This window comes from Tetrao urogallus, assembly GCF_951394365.1.
Source record: "Tetrao urogallus genome assembly, chromosome: 9".
Classification (NCBI taxonomy): Eukaryota; Metazoa; Chordata; class Aves; order Galliformes; family Phasianidae; genus Tetrao; species Tetrao urogallus.
Window position 1 is genome coordinate 9,786,723 of NC_136822.1, and position 14,610 is coordinate 9,801,332.

The window sequence follows — 14,610 nt, forward strand, 5'->3', positions numbered from 1 at the left end:
GGTGCATTGAGGTGTGTGCAGCAGAAGTTAACGAAAAGCAAATTACCTATCACAATCCATGATGACTAGAATGCAAGACATGAAATTGCATATTGTCAACATTTATTTTTTCCTAGAAATCTGAACCTTCCATTACCTCACTTGGAAACGTACTGCCTGAGATCCTTAACACGTAGAGGCCTCTTTGTTTTTGTGTTGTTTTTGTTTCGCTTTTTTGCTATACCTGCTATGAAGTCAAAGGGATTATAATGTTCAAACAGCGAAAGAGAAGTTACATGGGATATGCTGTCATCCATAAATCACTGTTTCCACTTTTGTTTCCTTGAAAAAAGCTGGTGCAGAGAATACTGTTTCTATGCTGACTGCTTAATAATGGCTAATAATCATTTGTAATAAGGTAGGTTTGCAGTACAAATGAACATACGAACCTTTCAAAAGAGACAAGCTACTTTTAGAGTATCTAAGATGGGTTTAAGCTAATCCAAGATTGATTTAATAACCTGTAATTTATATTACTTTAAGAATCTTCAATACAGCAAGTTGAACAGAAAAAAAAGCAAATACTGTAACAGCTCCTTTTCCCTACAACAGTTTTCATACAAGATAGTTTTAAATAGCTTTTTTAGCACATCCATGTGCTCCCTCTTCCCTCCATTCCCCCCTCCCCCTTTTTTTTTATTTTTTAAAGGTAGAACATCCAAAAGACAACACAAGAAGTGGCTTTTTCTTCCCCATCTGGTAAAGATATGATGAAGACAGAGACTTGAGACAGAATATCCCAAAATGGAAAATACAAACTTGATGTTTACTTTTCCAAATCTCCAGGGACTTTGTTCTTTTCCTTGGTTGTAGTTGATAAAAAATAGCACTTTGCTCTGTGTCTGCATGTCACTCTGTTCAGTTATAAAAAGTTTCCAATTTCAGCTTTGGATTAATTTATTTTGGAGCTTCCATTTTGCTTCACTGAACACAGTGCAAACCAAGGCAAGAAACCTAAGTAAAATCCAAATGTGAGCTCCCATTAAGAATATATATGAGCAGCATTTTGAATATCCATTTTTACTGTCTTTACTCTGGGGACGAAGGATCATCTTCATCTTCATCCTCTTCTTCTTCATCATTGAAGGAGCATGGAGTTTCTCCCCGTGATTCAGAGTAGCGTGATGTTGCACTACTGGACTGCTGACTGCTAGGGGCAAGAAACTGCCCAGTTGCTAAAGCCACTTCAGTATCCAAGCACAACCCTGGATTCTCACTATTAAAACAACAGAAACGTTAAAAGTTTAGAAGATTTCTCATAAAGCATTAAGCTTTCTTTTTTGCCTCTTCTTCCTTTAGGGCAAGAAATGATGTCCAAAAAGAAACATCCTAAAGCTTTACGTTAAACAAAGCTAATAGTTGTGAAAATTGCTGAAATATTGGAAAATAGCCTAAAAAAGATTGGCTTTCTTCCCCCTCTCTTGCCTTAATTGCCTACTAGAATTGTTCAAGCTGAAAAAAGAACTTGGGAGTGTTGGTTGATGCTTGGCTGAATGTGAGCCAGCAGTGTGCCCAGTGGCCAAGGCCAATGGCGTGCTGCCTTGTATCAGGAATAGCACAGCCTACAGGAGCAGGGAGGCGATTGTCACCCTGCGCTCAGCTCTGCTGAGGCTGCACCTTGAGTGCTGCGTTCAGTTTTGGGCCCCTCAAAACAGGAAAGACATTGAGGCCCCAGAATGTTCGGAGAAGGGTGTGAAGATGCAAAGGGTGCTGGAGCACAAGTCTGGTGAGGAGCAGCTGAGTGAGCTGGGATTGTTCAGTCTGGAGAAGAGAAGGCTCAGGGGAGACCTCACTGCAGTCTACAACTGCCTGAAAAAAGGCTGTGACATGGTGGGGTTGGCCTCTTCCGTGTAAGCAGTGATCAGAGGAGATGGCCTAAGTTGCACCAAGAGAGGTTCAGGTTGGATAGCTGGAGCGGGCAGTGGTTGAGTCATTGTTCCTAGAGATGCTCAAGAAGTGTTTAGATGTTGTACTAAGGGACATGGGTATAGTGGGGAAAATACTGGTGGACTAGATGGTTGGACTAGATGAACTTGGAGGTCTTTTCCAACATTGTAAAAACACAAGGGCTTGGAAGTGATTCTATTCTTCTGAAACAATAGACATACAACAACCAGCATGTTTAAAATGTAGATTAAGCTTTCAAATACAATTAGTGAAGAGGACTGAAGAGGACTTCCACAACTGAAAATCAAGCTTAGGACGATGTCCTATGACCTGCATGTAAATGGTATGAACTACTGAGGTCACTGAAAGTATACAAGAATCTATTAATAGCCTTGAATGAGAAATGACTTTATTTACCTTGATTTTGAATCAGATGTGCCTCCTGCTACCTCTGAATGTGAAACTGCTTGTGCTGAATTTGAAAGTAATCCTCGGTTCATCCATGACAATCCTGTAGACATATCTAGAAGAAAGTATAGCTGCACTCATTATGGCTACGTAGACTTTTTTTCTTTTTACAGTGTTTACTTTGCATTCTGTTTGCAGTTAGGATTCTGCGTTTATTTTACATGAGAAGCTTAGATTGATTTCTATACTGTAGGTGTGTTCTTGCTTAATCAAAACAAAATATATATTCTCCAGTGTTTGTAGGTACTCTCAGCCCTCAGATGCAGAATTGAGGTTATTTGTACGAAATTTTTCCTTCTGAAGAGAATATGCACTACAGATGACTCCAGCTAGCAGCTGTACAGACAGCTATTCAGTTTTGGAGTCCTTTATGCAACTACAGATGCAGATTTTTATTTTTTTATTTTGCTATGAAGTTTGGTGAAGGTATGAAGGGAACTGTAGTCATTAGGACTGCAGACCACCAGGACACTTTGTTGTCACCTGGAATTGTTTTATTACAGTTAAGATGAATAACAGTATGTAATGTGTGCTTTCTCATCTGTATTACTGTATTCATGTTAAGCTTTGGTCTTGAGATTTGATAGTGCCCTGTTTAGCAGAGCTATGTTTTAACCAGGTAGTCTGTTCCCCTGCAGCCACATAAACTGGCTCACCATCCATTGGGATCTACTGACTCCCTTCTGTGTAGACCTGTAGCAGTGAGGTTAAATGGCACTACAGAGCAAAGGAGAGCAAGGCTGATATTCCTTCAGAGAGGGTCTTTGACTACTAAGTGGCAGTGCTAGAGGGATCTATGAGAATGCTTGATTATGGACACAGCTGGATGATTTTCATTAAGAGTGCCCTAAATGCAAGCTTAGAGTTACAAAGAACATGTTCTGACACTTTCTTCCTGTGTTTGCAGGGGGTGGCCAAACCATTTGGTATGACAGCACTGTATTTAGATTAATAAAGTGGGTTAGAAATGTATCACAGAGTTTTTTTCCTGGTCTTTTGAAAGGGTGTACCTGTACCTACACGCTTAATGTTCCAGAAGAGTAGCAAGTCACTGCTAGTTATTTTGAATTTAATTAGTATTTTGGCATAATTGCTGCCTTCTTTTTGAAGAGCAGGATGGAGGAAGGCATGGATGTAATGCATATGACAGAAAGTAGCTTCAAGGATACATGTCCTTGCCCTGTGCTTCCATTGCCTAGTGTTCCTAAATGCTGATTTCCAGTTGGGCTCAGAGGAGACAGGGAAAATAAAAAGTCTGTGCAAGATAGAGAGTGCGAGAAGCCACTCCCTGTCTGGAAGGGACTGCCAAAATAGAAGCCTGCCTGTGATTGCAAGTCTTACAACATGTGGTAGAGTAGCTGCGCGTATGAACCAGGGAGGTCAGTTTGAAAAACCTTTCCAAGGTGATGCAGTTTCATCTAAGAGTGCCATCCTTATTATAAACAAGGCATGTACTTGCAGCAGATGGATTTGGTAGAAACTTCTATTTGACACGAGAAGGCTCTAAGGGAGTACCTTCACTACCCTTTAGTAGTTAATGCAAAAGTAGAGTGTTGCAGAAGATTATTGCTGGTAGTCGAACAAGCTTTTTCACTTGTCAGTATTCTTATCTTTCATTCCACCTCCAGCTTGTTCTCTGGTCCAGGTTTGTTATGTATGTAGACTGCAAAGCACTTCATGCAGAGGAAAACAAAGATGTGCCTTAATACAGAGAACCTAAATCACACCACTTTGTCTGCTGCTTTAGTGGCAGTACACTTGCGGGATGCTGTTACCACAGCTATCAATGCCTTACAATTTTTATTTCCTTTTTTCTTCTCATCTGTATCTCATTTCTAGAAGTGAGGACTCAACTGACAAAGGCAGGCCTTTGGTTTTGCGTTAACAGCCTGTAGAGCCTAAAATGCACAGGATTTGGATAGTTATACAAGAGTTTATGCTCACCTCAGTCCATGACATATTTCTGTCCTTCCAGTGTTTCTCACTCCCTCCTTTACCCTTCGATTGTTCTGGTCTATGCCCTTGGACAGCTAGCTCTGTGTGCTGAATAGCCAGAAATTCCTCTGCCAAATAAGAACCTTTCAGGCGTGAGGCCCTGGGATGCTATCTTAAAGCTGGTGAAAGGGTAGTATTAAAGAAAACGTTTCTGTAATAAGAAGCTGGCAAGTGGTTGTAGTGCATTCTGTTATCTGTCCATCACTTTCCCTGGATTACATGCTTAGCTAAAGCAGCACTTCCACATTAACTTTTACTGTTGTTCCCTTTTGGGAAAAAAAAAAACCAACACGTTAAGGTGGTCAGTATGCATTGTTAGCAAAGAATAGAGCTATAGAAAAATGTGTTAAAAACACAGCTTAGGATGTATGGATTCTCTTTCTTCATGGTGTTAATATGCCTCAGCTTCTGTTTATTTTAATGGCAGTCAAGACACTTGAGGATCACACTGCTGTAGTTCTTAAAAAAAAAAAAAGTGTGTATGTATGTGTATATGTATACACATATCTCATTTTTGGTGAAACATCATGAAACCAGTGGAAAAAGACAATATTACTTTTTGTCAAGTTAAGCCACTTACAGAATGGCTAAAATATATAATCCTTCTGAAAAGGACATACACCAAGGTTTTGGTGGATATGGTAACTGTTCAGCAGTTCCATGCAAATTATATGGATGTTGAGTGCAAGTAGAAAGCAAGAAGCTGCTACATTTAGACAAAGTAGAACAGGACTGCTTTCATGAAGGCAGCTACTCTAGGAAAACGACTCTTGACTGTGATAAATTTACTCAGTGAATAAATAAGAGACATGCTTTTGATTTGCTTTTCTTGTATAGTTGTATTTGTAGCCCCTATACTTAATGGGCCATCCTGAGAGCATGGAGTGTAAACCATGAATTCTAGAGAACAGTAATTACCCTCACATTCACTGCTCCTATAGTGGAAGAAACAATGCCTGAAAACTGCCCACGTTAAAATGGGAGGTTATACTGAACTGAGATGTGTAATCAGGCAAATGTTGGATTTTCAAGTGTTGTGCAAAACTTTTACATTTTTTCCTTATGTACCATTAACTCTAGATTTGCTTTGTGTAATTAAGTTGCAAACAACAGCTAGAATACATCTGTGAATGTACTCATTCTAATAACAGGTCATTTCAGAGGCTGAAGCAGCTACATTTAACCCATGTCTAAGGAATACAGTATCTCCCTCAATGCTTTTCAAGTAAAAGCACAGATCAATACCTTTCCTATTAAAATTCAAGACAGGTTTCTGGCTGCTGCTCTGCTACTGGTGAAACAGCCCTCATCACAGCATTCTTGCAATCTGCAATCTTATAATCTGTTGTAGCTGTTAGTAGTTGTGTTTTTTTTTTTTTTTTTCTTGGAACAGAGTATGTCTTGTTTCTTCCTTGTATGGGAGTGCTGTGGTTGTCTGCCTGTAATGTTCTCAATAACAAAGTCACACTAGCAGTACATTGGTGTGGCTGATGTTTCTTCAAAACAAGTCAATATGGCTTATTAATCACTGATTTAGCTATGTAGGGTTTTTTTTTTTTTTAATTTTTAAAAAGCTGGTTTTACACTGAAAAGAGAGTAACAAACAACTCTTTGAAACTTGAAGAAATCCTATTCTCTGAATATGCATGAATGCAGGATTAAAATTAAATAGAAATTTTGCTCTTCAGTACGTGGGGTCCATTAAGAAACTCAAGACTTTAGCAATATTAGAAGATGTGGTTCTACTCCTGCCCTTTGTTTTGACATTGGTAATTTGTGACAAATAATACTTACTGAATCAAGCTGAAAGAATTCTTACTTTGTTCCTTGTGAATTTTGTTGTTGTTGTTGTTGGCACTGGTGCAGCGTCAGACAGATGTGTAATTTCAAGAGTGAGTGAAATTCTGAATTTTAAAATCTACAGAACAAGTGGACTAGGAAAAACAAGTATGTTTTGATTCAATATAAACACACTTGTGGTAGTTTGAAATGCAATACATAAAAAGTATTGCTTTTAGTGAATACAACTGAATTCTGATTTATTTTCAGCAATTTCTTGACATCATCTATTTTAAGGACCTAATGTGGATTCCTCTCTGGAATCTTCTGCCTTACTCGCAGATGCTCAGTTCTTAGATGGCTTGTGCTGGCCACCTTTTATCTGATTATCACAAGCTTTACATAGTAAATGGGAGTATAAAAATGACTGGCCAAGATAATAAAGAGAGCAGGAGAACCCACAGTCCATGTGCCTAAGAGCATGCACACAACATGAGCACATCCTACACGGACAGAGATGCAGGTAAGTCTTAGCAGGGCTCACCCACCTCCAAGTGTGAATGCAGCTGGATCACATACAGGGTTAAACTCAACCAATTCAAGATGCTCCTTTCCTCTCTTTCCTTCCTCGCTTGGGAAGAGCTCTCTTCTTCCAGTTTGCTCTTCCACACATACACAGTTATTCAAAATGAATAAAAAACTGTTCTTAGTGTCACTTTAGTTACTTAAGAAATAATTCCTTCATATGGCAGATCCCTGGAAAGTTTATTGTCACCAGCCACACTGGTTTTCACTTCAAACATAACAGACCCATGTAACATCTCTAAATTTGCTTTGGTTAGCTAACGTTACGATTTTGATAAGGAACAGTATTTAAAAGGGACAGTTAACTTACCTGTGATATAGCCTTCTAAAGCTTTTGGCACCAGAGATTTTGCAGTTCTTAGGTCTTCAGCTGAGCATTTGCCTTCCTCCAGCCCAAAGGACATTCCCATTCTCTTCAACACTTCACTGTCATCATGAATCTCAAAAGTGTTATCGAAATTGAAGAGGTATTCAAATCTGAGTTTAAGAAGTTGAAGTGACATGATTTAGAAAAGAATGGCTTTGCTTTTTTTTTTTTCCTCCCTTTTTTTCTGTGTGTGTGTGTGTGTGTGTGTGTGTGTGTTCATTACCTGTAAAGGGTCTTTAAGAAAAAATAATTTCTTTCCTGCTTCTATGACAAGAATGCCTATGAAGTTTAAAATGGCACTCTGTCAGTTAAAATGACTACCATTACAGGAAGAAAGGCTAACGTTTTCTACCTCATTAAACAAATTCAAAGGAGAGTAAGGAGGTCTTAATAGACACAAACATTCACTTGTACTAAATCCAATTCTTTTAAAGGTCATCTGCAGCTCTGTCACTATAGTAAGTATTTTGTTTTCACTTCTTTTATTTTTAACTTTCTGTTCTAATCTGCAACACTCCTCCTGTGAACTGACCTATTTACTTTCCTACAGTTTTGCTTTTTGGATGCATTTAGATGCAGCCAGCAGAGCACTCTGGTCAGACTTCAATGCTCAAATCCTAACATTTCTGCTACAGTATTCTCAAAATGTTTTTTATTGCGTGTACAAGTGCAGATAACACTATAAACTCAAGTGAGCTTTAATGATGGCAGGAGTATTTACACTAGCCTTACACTATCATCACAAGCTATTAAAGGCACAGACAGTGCTGGCTGCTCCAATGATTACGATAAAAGGCTGGTTCAAAGGAACTCGTTTTCTGCTGACAGAAGCTCCATCCCCAGAAAAACAATCCGTGATAGAATCTTTAAAAGGTAATTCTGATGGGTGGGTCTTCATTGATCTGAACTCTTATGTCATCTGTGGATTTTCTTCATTCTATGTTTTGTCTTTTTTTAAAAATATGTTTAAGTTTGGAAAAGCTGTCCCTCATGTGTACGTACAAAAGTTGTGTGTAGAAATGTGCTTCGGACTACATGCAGCTGTTTTCATTACAGGCATCGCTGCTTTTGTGATTCTGTGGTACTGCCTGCAGAATCTATACTGTTTATGCAGCTGTAGTTATGTAGGCATAACTGCACCAAAAGGAAAAATCCAGTGTGTGGCTGTACCTTTAATTGGTATGGTTACTTTCCTGCTGTCAGGACTGGTGTGGCTGAAGTCATGCAACTATGTTTAAACAAAGGGGATGGGAGACCAGTGTCATGCTGAACTGGCAAGCTGTGTGGTAATAACTGATTTCAGCTTTTATGGTCCAGTACTAAAGGTTGTATTTATTAATAGCTCCACGTTTTTCCTCCCACATGTTGTGGCCAAATACTGGATATTAGCAAGAAGTGGAACACACTAAACTAACAAACAGTATTATTTCCCCTCTATTATTTCTAGCAACCTCCCCTCTGTAAGAAATCTCTACGCTCCTCCTACTTTTGCCATTAACAGCAATTGGACGGTTTTCTTTCAGAAACTTAACATGGCGCCTTTTTGAACTTACATAAACTTCTGGCATGCACGTTTTTAAGTGCTATGATTTGCAGAAAAAAACGGTAATAAAACCACTTATGTTCTTTTCACTTAACCTTGGTAACTTATCTTAATTTTCTCTAATTTTATAGTTTAATAGGCAACTGGGAACAGCTGCATTCTGGGCACATTCCCTCTGTCAACCATGATTGTACAGACATCTGTGTACCTCTCTTTTCTAGGCCAAACAGTCCAACTGTGCCTGATATGAAAGACCTTTCATTGCTGCAGTCACTCCTGCTGCCCTCCCATTTCTCCTGGTTCTGCTGGACTTGCAAGGGCCGGCCAGGTAGAGAAAATACTGTCTGCCTCAAGTTTTATGTGGTGTTTCTTGCTCTTTTTTCCTAATAATTACTAACAGTGTTTTGGCCATTACTGAGAAATCAACTTCTATTCTTATAAAATGATCTACTGGGCAGCTATCTTATTATTCAGTGTTAAACACGGGTTCAGAGGTCACTACTGTAATGTTTCCAAACTTTACCTCTCCCATGAAAGTGTGAATTTGATCAACAATAATTTCACCTGCCACTGTGTTATCTACATGCATGTCATTCTTATGTCATCATCTACTAATTAAAAACCAACACTGATCAAACTGCTCACTTCCTTGAATAACTTGTCTTATTTTTACCAGTGGTATACATCTGTTGTTTCCTTTCATTAGAATTAACAATAATTTGGTTTGCTTTTTTTTCCCCCCCCTTACCATTCAGCCTGTTATTAAATTAATGAATGACTCTTTTGTCTTCAGTCATTTATTTTAGGGTCTACTGTGGAGTGGCCCAGTGATGTTAACCAGATTTCCACGTTTCATGTTGAGTGAGACAAGAAAACTACTGTGCACCAGGTGACATCATACTACCCAGTCTATGTACAGGACATCTAAATCTTAGTAATGTCTACCTATTACTTGGGTTGCTGATTGGTTAAAAACAAAAACCAAACAAAATCCCCAAACCAACACAGAATCAAGAAACAAAACAGTATCATGTTTGTCACTGTCTGTTCTTTTGGTGCCATAGTAATTTCAGGAAATTGTTTGACTTACACAGTAGGTTGTAAATCGTATTAAAACAATGTTTATTATTTAATTACATGTTCTTTTTAGTTACATGTAGTTTTAATATTTATACAATTAGTTTTAATAATACTGCTTTGGGCATGTTGGTGGTAAGTTACATGACAGTGCATAGTAACTGACTGAGTGCAGTTCAAGACTGCATTTATAGGCCACAGAACAAATTCTGTAACCTACAGAAAAGCAAAACCACCTGCTTTCATCTAGTCAACTGGTTGTGATTGGATTAACAGTGACATAATAGTACCTTTCACTATCAGCCACATTTTCACAGAATGAAAAGGCATAAGCACACCAAAGTATCTAAGTGGAGAGTTTTTCAGGTAAACTGAAGAGTGCAACTTATATTTCAAATTTCTATATCCTTTAGTTCCTTTTTTTCCCTCAAAGAGTTAAGTGCAAGCTTTTTCCTATTGAAAAATGCCAAGAGATGTCATCTCTTTCAACACTGTTATTATCACTTCTGGGCTGCTACTTTTGCCTAATGGATCACATCATCTTTCTGACTACATACATTTAGGAGGAAGAATTTGGAAGCACTACCAAATGGTTTTCTACTGCTAGTATAAAATGGCTAGTGCAGTGCTAGTATAAAACTTGATTCAAGTCCTTCTGTCCTGTGCATGAATGCTCCTCGAAATGTCAGCCTTAAGTGCCTTTTACAACAGTGAAAGTCAGCTTGTTTTAACTAGCAGTTGTATAAACAATGGTTATAAACTTTCTTCTGCTACTACTGTAGTTGGATTAAACATAAAAACGAAAACACCAAACTGAGCCAAAACACCCATGAAATAAGTGACTGTAGGAAGTGTAAATGCACCATTACTTTACAAAAACTAGGGAAAGCTTCTCACACTTGTTCAGAAAATAATTCAAGTCCAGAAAGAAAAAATAAAGTTCTAAAAGTTGATTCCACAAACACTCACTTGTCACTTGATATGCTGCAGTCAATAACGGTTCTCTTGCTAGTGTTGACGATTAAGAAAGGCAGCTGTATTGTGGAGTTTGAGGCTGGGGGGCCTTGATTTTGTTGTTCATTTTGCTGATTTCTTTGTACCAAGTTTTTGAAAGCTATTTGCTGCAGAAAGAAAGAAAAAGCAATCACTGAATGAAGACATCAATGCTTCCAGGAACTGGAACTTTACAGCTCTTCTCTGCCAACTCTCTGCCTCCAGTAACATTCTATCAGGTATATCTCCCTCCTATCCCCCAACATGAAATAAGGGAGTGTGTAGTAAAAAATGTTTCCTCACCCCTTTAGAAAAAGCTCTGCATGAGACATCTATCTCCTCTGTTATTCTATATGTGTAATTACTTCAGACTAAGAGCTCTTAACACTGAAACAAAAGTTAACAGAAATTACTGCATTCTGCCTTTCTCCTGATCCATACTTCCTTTCCCTTCTCATTCATCACCCTCTTCTTCTCAAATTCAAAGCAATACGTACTGAAATTCTCCCTTTTCAGCAGGTGCTGTTTGTGACATCAGCCCCTCTCTACCATTTTGCCATATTGGACCATGCAGGAAAATATGTGGTTTTAAGAAACATTATTTGAGGGATTGGAAGTCTGTGTACTCACCCACTTTGAGGTACTATTTCTCATACTTACTTAGGTGGAAGATGGGTAGACAAAATCCCTAAGGACTGCTCAATCACTTGAAAGTGAACATAACTTAAGAATATAATTACAGTTGTAGATAGTAAGGGTAGGGCAAATCTGTCATTTTCAGACCAATAGTTGGAGAATTTGAGTTGTGTTATTTTAATCAGGATAATTTTATGTTAATCAGAGAAGCTTCTAATTTATTACGTGAGTTGGAATCAGAACTGTGTCCTAAATAGGGGGAGGATGGGAAGCCAGATATTTAGTTTTCCATGAATATTAGCTGAAAACTATATCATTGTCTTTGCACCAGGGAAAAAAATAGCCTTACTGCCAGTAACTTCATGCAGAAGTTTGATTGCATTGAAATAGTGAATGCCCATACATAAGTGCTTTTATTTAACAATGCTCCTAACTGTACTTATAAAATGTTACTTTATAAGGATGCATTTGAAATACATTCCTGCAAACAAAGCAAAAATTCAAGTTGCCTCTAAGTCTTCTTTTGTGCTTCTCAGAATCTACAAGAGCTGCCATTTGCCAGTCTTTCATTCTTAGGATCCAGACATTATTCTCTCCCCTAGAACAATTTAGTATGTACTTACCCACATACAGCTGCAAATTTCATAGCCTAGAATGTGTTTTTTTTCAGTAGGAACTAGTCAGAGAAGGTAACTGGGGGCTTGGAGTTGTTCCAATTTTCACTAATGCTTGTAGTTTCAGCAGAACCTTTACAAAATGGCTGTGGCACACAGATGCAGCACATTGCTTTAGAATAGATAAAAAGGAACCAGGGTCTCAGGGTAAGAGGTTCCCAAGTTACAAACTTGAAAGATCTTAAGTATGAAACTTTTCCTCCCTAGTATATATCATAGCTGAAGAATTTAAGAGGTTCTAATGCATTGGATTCTTACTGGTTAATTTCATTTATATTAAGTAAGATAATCAAACACATACCTGCAGCAGCAGTTCCTGTAGCTGGGCTCGTTTCTCTTTTATCCGTTCAATCCGCTTCTGTTTTTCTATCTTAAAACACAAATGCATCATAATTAATTAGTTACCTTTCTGCTTCATTGTGCCAGATGGAACAGGTTTTACAGTGACATCAATGTGCTGAACACCTTTACAAAAAAGATCCCTTTTTATTACTAAGTGGTGAATTCCAGGGTACAGTAAGCAAATTTCAAATCTTTTCAGCCCTACCCATTTACTATATATACCTTATATTTACCTTATTTTACCTTGTCTTGTTTTTTTCAGACAAATCATGTTGTCTCATGAGTATTTTTAAAAGACAGGACTGAGAAACCACAGCGTCTTCCCCTGTCAACAGTTTTACCTTCATTAAAAGCCCCTACAAGGTTGCATCTCTTCACCCATTCCTGCTCTTCTGTACTGTCCACTGAGTGCTGATTAGCACCAAATAAATACTTGACAGTTAAATAACAGTTAAATTTACAATACAAAGTTGTCTTCAACCTAAAAATGCAGTGTTTAGGTCAGTAATAGTAATGAATGCTTACTGACACTGCAGCTGTAACCAAACAGTGCTCTGGGAAAACACTAACAAGATGGGCAGTAGCCATCATGCTTCAAAAGGTATTTTTCCTCATTATCTTGCTGATGCCAGCTCTGCCACTTTTCTCAGCTTTCAACTACTTCTCCATTCAACTGAAACAATATATTAAAACTTACCTGGACTAATTACATTCCCCCTTTACAATGCTTTTTATTTTATTATCATCTCATATTATTTGCAAAGCATAATCCTTGAGAAGACGAATTTTCCAAGTTGCTGTAATAGCCAAAATATTAAACGCTTTTTTCTTATTGTATTGAGAAAGACGATAAATATAACCTGAAGAAAAAGCTGTCCTGTACTGGACAGACTGCTTCCCTCCCCTTTTAGGACAGCTAATGTCACAAGTATTACAAATACAATACACGTTAAGATGTATTTACAGATAGCTGCAGTGGGATTTTGCAGCAAATGCAATAACCTTTTATATTTATGGAATGTTTGGCCTGAAGCAGAAGCAACATTTGTGCATATAAATTCTGGCCTGCAAAAACATGGTAACTCTTAGCCTGCTGAAAAAAAACAATGGAAATAAGCAATAATTAAAACTTTTTTTCCTGCTAGCTCACAATTAGTATTTGACATTCTAGTGAAAATTATTTTTCCATTTAATAGTCCCTCCAAGCACGCACAGAATAGCAAAATAGGTCTCTCTTCAACTGTGTATACAACTTTGTGTTGTATAGTGCCAGTTATGCTGTCAGTTATACTGACTAAGTTTTTTTTTTTTTTTTACTTTCCTGTTTACTTTGGGTTACTACAGAGTAAGTCTTAAAAATTATCCCTGATACAACAAATGAATATTTGCAAAGTAAACAGTTTTTGAAACTTGTGTAAGTTATACTAAATAAAACAAAACCAGGCACACAATAAACACATTGTTTCAGTTTAGTCAAATACCTAAAGGTGTTTTTTCATACTGTGCAAGAATGAAAACCAGTCAGGTTCAAATGGTGGGGAAAAGAAACCTCTTTTGAATTACAGCACCTCCATTATAATGACTTATGAACTATACAGAAGTTTGCATCTACTTCACTTTACCTCTAGATTCTGACATTCCTGAGCTGAGTTTGTAGGAAGGCCAATCCATCGGATTTCCTTTTTCTCCTTTGAAATTATGTTCATTGCCATCAACACATTAAGGGCATCATAAACTCTCCGTCTAATATTTTTCTGATCATAAGCCTGCTAAGAGACCAATGCAGCACTGATAACAATTAAAACATTCAAAAAAACCCCACAAAAACCCAACCAGCCCACCAAGAAACACATTCTTCATAGCTAAAGGACAAAAAGAGCAGTTTTAAGTCAGAGTGACAGTAAAAGAATACTGTCATCTGCTTGGCTATCACATCCAAGCACGTCTGTTCACAAAGGAAAGTTTACGACCTCCTCGAAGCCTCTGAGCAGCAGTGCATCACAGCCATCACAGCAAGTCTGTTACAGGTGAAAAGCATGACAAGACCATGTGTGGTGGATAAAACAGTCTTCGGTGATTTTTTTTTTGGTCAGACTTCTCTATTTTGTTTATAATTTAGAGAGACCATATTTCTCAGTTTTAATTCTGCATTTTAAAAAGAAATTTGACATATAAATAATTGTAAGAGTAAGTCACATTTACGAGATAGTTAACTGAGGGAAACT

The 14,610-nt window shown here is 37.8% G+C and overlaps 1 protein-coding gene across 2 annotated transcripts in view; it reads right to left on the reverse strand.

Annotated features, from left to right (window-relative positions):
* Positions 1-1,068: 1,068 nt before the first annotated feature.
* The window catches only part of TFDP2 (transcription factor Dp-2), a gene marked incomplete at both ends in the record, with an annotated part of 38,059 nt that continues 24,517 nt past the window's right edge, over positions 1,069-14,610 (reverse strand). The window contains 6 exons of one of the 2 annotated variants that reach the window (XM_079540083.1): positions 1,069-1,255; positions 2,344-2,449; positions 7,064-7,230; positions 10,710-10,861; positions 12,345-12,413; positions 14,008-14,151. In XM_079540083.1, the coding sequence (XP_079396209.1) occupies positions 1,069-1,255; positions 2,344-2,449; positions 7,064-7,230; positions 10,710-10,861; positions 12,345-12,413; positions 14,008-14,151 (825 nt within the window). Of the gene's footprint in view, positions 1,256-2,343; positions 2,450-7,063; positions 7,231-10,709; positions 10,862-12,344; positions 12,414-14,007; positions 14,155-14,610 lie in introns of both variants that reach the window. The other variant, XM_079540082.1, reaches the window with a different exon arrangement.